Source organism: Stenella coeruleoalba (assembly GCF_951394435.1).
Source record: "Stenella coeruleoalba genome assembly, chromosome: X".
Classification (NCBI taxonomy): domain Eukaryota; kingdom Metazoa; phylum Chordata; class Mammalia; order Artiodactyla; family Delphinidae; genus Stenella; species Stenella coeruleoalba.
Genome location: NC_137152.1, coordinates 19111093 through 19119187, shown reverse-complemented (window position 1 = coordinate 19119187; position 8095 = coordinate 19111093). Strand labels below are relative to the sequence as shown.

General features: G+C 37.2%; 1 protein-coding gene across 1 annotated transcript; it reads right to left on the bottom strand.

The window, feature by feature from the left end:
• Nucleotides 1–6275: 6275 nt before the first annotated feature.
• Nucleotides 6276–7873, bottom strand: LOC307180126 (lysosomal dipeptide transporter MFSD1-like). Its single transcript, XM_079910261.1, is given in 2 exon segments — nt 6276–6718; nt 6720–7873. Coding segments are annotated over 2 exon segments (1389 nt in total). The 5' UTR covers nt 7808–7873; the 3' UTR covers nt 6276–6417.
• Nucleotides 7874–8095: the final 222 nt, after the last annotated feature.

The following is an 8095-nucleotide window of genomic DNA, read 5'->3' as shown; positions in this document are numbered from 1 at the left end:
ACTATACTACACTGAGTTAAGATAATGAAACAGATTGAAGATACAGCAATGAGTTTTGTAGACGTGTCAATTTTTAAATAACTTTGCTCTTTAATATCACTTCTTTCCCCTCAATTCATTTTATGTCATTAAAATAATCTTTATAAATTTTAGGGGTTTTCCAGATAACATTGATTTATAATTGTATAATAAATGACTTAAAAATTGTCCTGTCTAAAGTTACAAATTTTGGAGCTTTCAACAGACTGCAATTTACCAGTTCTTTTCCACTAATGATTACACATTAGTTCTGACTTCTGTTGGACCCTAATGGATATTATTTTCTAAATTTGGGGAAAGTATCAGTTTGCTGGTATTTAAAGTCATTTCCTTTTGTTCCCATACCAGCTCTAGATTCTCCTTAATAGAAAATGGGAAACTTTTTTCAATGTATTTTAGTTTTTCTTGTCTTCATTCCAAACATAGAGGCGGAGCATCAAAGGTGTTTCATTTGTGAAACAAAATTTAAGGTGAAACAGAATTAAAGGCAAAGCTAGCTCCTACCTTGGGCAAGTTCTGTGTAGAAATGTGGACCCCCTGCTCCCCAGATTTGTGCCTCTTTGAAAATAAAATTTAAAAGTCCAAATATGCCAGGGAAAATTCTATCTTTAAAAAAAAATGGCTTGCTTCAAATGGGTTGGCCTTCATTTAAGTCAATAAGTATGTTAATTTCTTGTTCACTGCTGACAAATGCTCCATAATACTCATTGGTCCTACAACTAAGCAAAAATACCAGTAGCCTATTAAGAAAGGTAGGCGAGGGCTTCCCTGGTGATGCAGTGGTTAAGAACCTGCCTGCCAATGCAGGGGACATGGGTTTGAGCCCTGGTCCTGGAAGATCCCACATGCCGTGGAGCAAATAAGCCCATGAGCCACAACTACCGAGCCTGTGCTCTAGAGCCCACGAGCCACAACTGCTGAGCCCGTGTGCCACAACTACTGAAGCCCACGTGCCTAGAGCCCATGCTCTGCATGCAACGAGAAGCCACCCCAATGAGAAGCCCGTGCACCACAACAAAGAGTAGCCCCCCACTCGCCGCAACTAGAGAAAGCCCGTGCACAGCAATAAAGACCCAACACAGCCAAAAATAAATAAATTTATATTAAAAAAAAAAAGGTAGGCAGAAGATGTGAACAAGCAGTTCAGAGAAAAAGAAATGCAAATGGATATTCAATATATAAAGTATGCTGAACGTCACTCAAAATAGAAGAAATACAAATTTAAATGACACTAAAATACCATTTTTCATCTTTCAAATGGCAAAAATCCAAAATTTTGTTAAGCCTCTCTGTTTTGAAGATATAGTAAAATGGGCATTCTCACACACTGTGAGTAAGAATTTCAACTGGGAGAACCCCTATGCAGGGCAATTCGGCAATACCTATCTAATTGAGAAATACATAGGCCACTTTACTGAACATTTCCACCTCTGGGCATTGATCCTACACATATACGTGTGCTCAGGCAAAATGAGATACAAACCAGATATTTCAGATCATCACTCATCCCAACCCTTGTTGCAGTTAGGTATGACCATGCCACTAAATTCTTCCCAGTGAGATATGGACAGAAGTCATAGGAACTTGTACCAAAGAAGATATAAGTTTGCTCTATTCGTTCATCCTCCCTCCTCACTGGAATGGCCATGACCAGAGCTACCTCGGAAGCCATACTCCTTGATTCTGTTAATGTATTTTATGAGTTTTGAAATTTTTTTAAATCAGAATCAACCCATAGCATGAAGCACTTAACCAGAAGGTACATATTATATACCTTGACAATATAAAAGTAATATTATGACTGACAAAGTGAGAGGTGAAAGAGGGAAGTAGAGCTGGAGGGAAACAGAGGGTCTAAGTTCCTTGTTTTACGTGGTGGGAAGTCAAGAGATACTTTCTCAAGTTGATGAAGAAGGAGACATATGCTTATGGAGATTAGTAAAAGTATAATATCAGTAATCAAAAAATTGATTTTTAACAAACCCAAACACAGCAGAGTGATATATGGCATAAGGAAGCTAATCCTCTTTCATAACTTTGAGCCAATGCATATTGCCTAATGATAATAAACCCCAAAGCAAAGAGATAAGCAAATGCATCCTTTAGAGTTAGTAGGCAGTATCCTGAAGTATTAAAAACAGTCAAGAGTCATTACCTCTGGTTTGGAACAACATGGATGGACCTTTAGGGCATTATGCTAAGTGAAATAAGTCAGACAGAGAAAGACAAATACCGTATGATATCACTTATATGTGGAATCTAAGAAAGCCGAACTCATAGAAACAGAGTAGATTGGTGATTACCAGGGGTGGGGTGGGGGAAATGAAGAGATGTTGGTCAAAGGGGTACAAACTTCCAGTTATAAGATGAATAAGTTCTCGGGATCTAATATTACAACAGGGTGATTACAGTTAATAATACTGTAGTATGTACTTGAAAGTTGCTAATCTCATAAATCTTAAATGTTCTAACCTTAAAAAATAAACGGTAATTATGTGACATCATGCAGGTGTTAGATAACCTATCATGGTAATCATTTTGCAATACACAAGTGCATCAAATCAACATGTTGTACATCCTAAACTTACACAATGTTATATGTCAATTATATCTAAATAAAGTTGGTGAGGGGAAGTCATTACCTCTGAGGAATGAAGTTTAGCAAACACCTGCACCTCTCTTATTCCTCCTGTTGAATTCAAATAAAATTTAATGATTTTATTTGAAATTTGCACGCAGAGTATAATCCTATTTTTATAAGAATTTTCTCTATTCTTCCAGATACCCTTCTCTACATATCTATTAATAAGATATTTGGAATGAAAAAATTAATTATACTATAGTTTTATTCCATTTATTAAGAAAATTTTTATTTCTTCTTTGTATTTTGGATGACTTCATTTCTTTTTTGTACTTCTCTAATTTTGACCATATATAATTTATTAAAAAATTAACATCATTAACATAAAAGGCACAGACATTTTATTTTAAACAATTATTTTCATGCTTGAACATTTATTTCAATGAGGTTTTGTTTTTGCTCTTCTGCATGTTTTAAGGGAGTTTTACTTTGTTGTTACTTTTCTACATTTACTTTTCATTGTACACCATTAATTTAAAAAGAAAGTGATTATTGTTAAAAAGGGAGATGTATAATATTATGTGTAGTACAGAAAATATTTTCATTCTTGAAATTGATGAGGAATCTAATGGTGCCTAAACATTTCTAAATATAACTTCCATTTTATCATATAATACTATAATTTTCTAATAGCTACTAATTTCTTTGCAAAAGTAATCTAGGTTATTGGTCACAATGACTATTTTAATTCACTGGGATACTTATGATTTGTGAAGGAAATATCTTAATATTCCTTAGAACACTGACAGGATATACATTTATTATTTAAAAATAAGAATAAGATAAAATCAGAAGAAAATGGAAAATCCTGAAGTTAAAACAAGATGAAACAGACTTTGACATCTGAAAGTGATCAGTGCGAGAGAAATAAAGTAAAATAGATATTCTTTTCACTGTCATCCATACTGTTATGTGAGAAAGACCAGAGAGTGTACAGATTTTTTAAAAAGAAAAGTAGAAGAAAATTCCCCTTCTACTGACTTCTGAGTAGCTCTGTGAGCTTCAGGCTAACCAGTGAATCCAAATCTAAACAGCATGGCAGGAGAAGATGGCTGGTTCCTGAACTATAGATGAATGGGACAGTGGGCAAGCCTACTGCTCATCCACTCCTGTGGCCCAGCAAAGACCACTTGCCCTATGACTATATTCTCAGACAACAAAATATCCCTTCCTGGGTCAAACGAAGCTATTAAGACATCAGCAGTATGGTTTTTGAAGATGAACAGCATGTTAAAAGGGTAAAAATCTATTACGATTGCAAAATTGCCTGGAGCAAAGTGAGAATAGAACTTTCGAACTCCCTAACCTCATGCAGTGACCATCTTGCCAAATGGTAGTTCTCTTTCTAGTTAGATGGCCCAGCAGCTATCCCAGAAATAAAAAGCCCTTAAGAAACCTGATAAAACATTCAGCTGCCATTTCAAATTTCTGAGGGAAAAATAAGCACAACTGACAGGCAAACCTAAATTTTGCAAAGACAAAAACCATTAGACTTTATCAAATTAATGAATCAGCTCTTTGGCAACATCACTGAACTCCATCTCACGAAAGCTGAGACATAGCTACAAAAATCTATTTTGATGTTAGGAGATCTTCATATAAGCACAGAATTAACATCATCAGATTTACTCATGTACTTCTAAATCATTAATAAACAAAATCTTAGACTATGAATAGACAAATAAAACTCTTCTAGAGAGAATGTTTAAATCTTCACAATTTTCCCACTCGTCCCTTGCCAAGACACAATGATGAGAAAAAGAGGCACAGTGTAATTGTGAGACAAAAATGCAGGAAAACACACTAATTAGGACTAGGGCAAAGATGATTCTGGCTGTGAAAATATGAATTGAAGAATATTCTCAAAACTTTGCTCATTTTTAAAATGAGTGTAATAAAAAAATGCAAGTCAAGCTAATAGAGTTCACTCGTTCTGCTGTCTAGCTGGTGTTCGGGGTAGGAGTGATTTATGAGAAGCATACCAACTGCACATAAATGTATCCTTCCAAAAATGCTTCGGAAAGCTATGAAGGACTTTGAACATGGTCCTCCAGATTTTCAAAATCTCAACCACAAGTACAGAATCTGCTAAACAAATCCAGTTGGATTTCCTGAGACTTTTACTGTGTTAGCCTCAGGCACCTGTGGAAGAAAGCAGTCAGACTCTAAGTGCCCTCAGCCCAAGCCTGTGCTTGCATATTTTTTTTGCTTTTGAGTTCAGTGCCCATAGTAGACATTTAGTAAATCTTTGTCAAAGGAAGGACAAAATAAGGAAGTAAAGATGGAAAGTAGAGAGGGAGAGATGGAGGAAGGAAGAAAAGAAGAATGGAAGGGAAAGAAGGAATCTCTTAAGGAATCTGAAGAGCAAAGCCATGTTCAATTCCCTGAGAACTGCTCAGAAATGACGTGTCATTTACATACATCTAAATACAAACTGATGAAATGCGAGGAAAGGAGGATGAAACACATCAATTAAATGGCTCTATAAAGTGGGAAGCTGATACTGCCACCAGAGGAATCGTAAGTGTACGATTTCTGGGGCATGCTACTTCTCCAAGTTGTGTCATCCCAATAGGAAGCCTCAATACTGGCAATGAAGACCCTGAAACATATGTTTGACTAGGTCTCCATATTGAAAAATAAATCAAGTCCAAAATAAAAATATATTCATCCAGTCATCCAAAAGCCAATGGCAATTTGTAAACAACCGTGGAGACTCAATCTTGTCTTTCTGGTTCCAGGCTGTAGCAATGTCTAAGGAATCTGTATGTAGAAGGAGACATCTTAATTGTGAGAAGTTTTTATTTGTCAAAAATCACAAATATTAATTTAAATAGAATATTTTAAAAACTTAATTCCTAGGGGCAGGCAGAATATACAAGGAAATAAAACTACAGCGTTTTACTAAAAGAAACAGGAAAGAGGAACTAAATTTTTGGGCATGGAGATGGCAGACTAGATTTCTGCAAACTTTTTTTTTTTCCTCCTCTTGCAGTGTTTTTATTTAACCTTGTAGATATGCAATTATCATAATTTACAGGACGTTTTTTAGTAATTAATTGGACTATAAGAAAAACCATACAGAAAGTTTGTACCACAAAATTATGTCCCTAAGGGATTAGGGTCCTCATTAACAGAAATAAAGAAGCTCAAAAGGGTCACTGCTCAGCAACCTCTAGTAACTAAAGAGAGCAGAACACAATCTGCTATTTGTGGAAATGAGACTTCATAAAAATATCTTTCAAATATTCCCTATTACAAAAGGGAATGCCTATTAAAATGCTATTGTTTATTCTATATAAAATATCCTTTCTAATCCCTCAAAAGCTTTTTTTTTTGCTTTAAGATTAAAGGCCATATCCCTAAGATACACTTTGTGAAAATTATCTCAATACAAGATCTATAGATTTCCATTATTTACTGTCCTTACTCAAAATCACCTGCATGTAGCAGATGCAATTTTCTAAACTTCATCATTGATGAGCCTATTCCAAAGCAGAATTCTTCAGCAATACAAAAGACACAGGCTAAAACAGTCCTCACAGTTATACTTTAAAATAGATATATTCAAAATATAAATATAATAATTCTCCAGACCATTATTTTTCCTAACGACTAAACTCTAAATTAAAAGAAAAAAAATTGGAGGTTTTCAAACCAATGATGTGTGCAGCCCATTCTCATGACACAGTCATTTAAACTTCTCACTCTGTACGAGAAAGTTTTATTTCTTCCCTTTATCTTGCAGAATAATTTAGGTTCCCACCTTGGCCACGATTCACCAAGTAGAGTAAGACCACAGATAAAAGTGAGAAAGAAACACAGGCAATGAAGAAAACTTCTAAAAACAGATATCCCCAAGTATCCAATATCATGCCAGCAATGATGGAAATGACTGCCAACCCAAGATTCTGAATGGACTGCATGAAGCCATATGCAGTTCCCAGTTGATGTTCGGGAACTACAAACGCCACCATTGGCCACAATGCACAGGCAAGCAATGAGTAGGAGAGTCCCAGGAGGTACACAGCAACCCACCACTGCACACAGAACCCAGATGATGTTCCCTCCTGTTTTATCCACCAGAAGCCCAAATATGGGGGACACGGGAGCTGATATTACATATACAATACTGTTAACAGCACTCGCTGCCTGGGAGGAAAAGCCAAATTTCTCTGTAAAGAAAACTTTCCCAAGTCCAGTGAACGGGAACACAGCAACATAATAGCCGACACAGATGATGAATATGAGCCACAGGGGGAAGGAGAGGTCCTTCACATCAGTTAACTTGATAACTTCACCCGTTTTTCCTTGCTCTTTACGAAGGATTCGTTCTGCTCTCTGATCCAAGTAAGCAAGGGCCAAGGCACAGACTAGTGAAAGAAGACATGTTATACCCCCGATCGTAAGTGTGACCCCAGGGGTTGTGTGACCAGCAGAACCCAACGAAGCTTCAACCTTATAATACAGCCACCCCATGAGGTTCATGTTTACTGTACTTCCAGTTCTAGCCATGCTTAGCTGGAGTCCAAACACCAAGTTTAATTCTTTGCCTTTAAACCAACTCACAGCATATGTATTCTGGGCAACTGCTAAGGACTCCCCACCAATCCCAAACACAAACCTTCCAAATTCCATCAGCCAAAAAGCACGAAATATTCCACCCAGAGCAAAAACAACCTGTCCAACGCAAACAAAGCAACTAAAAATAATGGTGCCCCATCGTATTCCAAATACGCGGTCTACCAAAAAGCCACCAAAGAAACACAAAGCTACATTGGGCCAAGAATACCAGGCATACAGCAGCATGAATTTCGTGGTATTCACCTGCATATCCCGTTTAACCTGAGTCTGAAGGGCAGCAGGATTATCATAGCAAAAATAGCCGCCGAAACCAAGGAAGCATATCAGCAACTGTGCCAAAAGCCGGTGCGCCAGGCGACTGGTGTCGCAGAGGGCCGGCAGTGCCCCGGGGGCAGGGGGTGTAACGGGGGCGCCTCTGCCGGCCTCGTTGGCGCCGCCAGGCAGCGGCGCCCTCGCTTCCTCCTCCTCCTCCTCCTCCATCGGGCCGACAGGAGACCGAGAGATGACAGTCTGCAAACTTTTATATGCTCTTAGAAATGCCATTCTCCATTTCAATTCCTCAGTTTCTTAATAATCATTTTATATTCGCCAAGCATATACCATCTGATAACTTGGAAGAGGAAGGTTACAACTTTGATAACAAAAAGAAGTCAACCTAAAATGAAACACCACTTAAAACACAACACAATGAAGTGGAAAATTCTCATTGAGACATATTAGCTTACAGACCCCTTTTTCCTCAATATATTTGGAAAAGAATATTCAATGTCCACCTTGTTGATTTCCCTCTCTGCTAGGAATTAGCTTTATAGTATTTGTAAACGTGTTAAT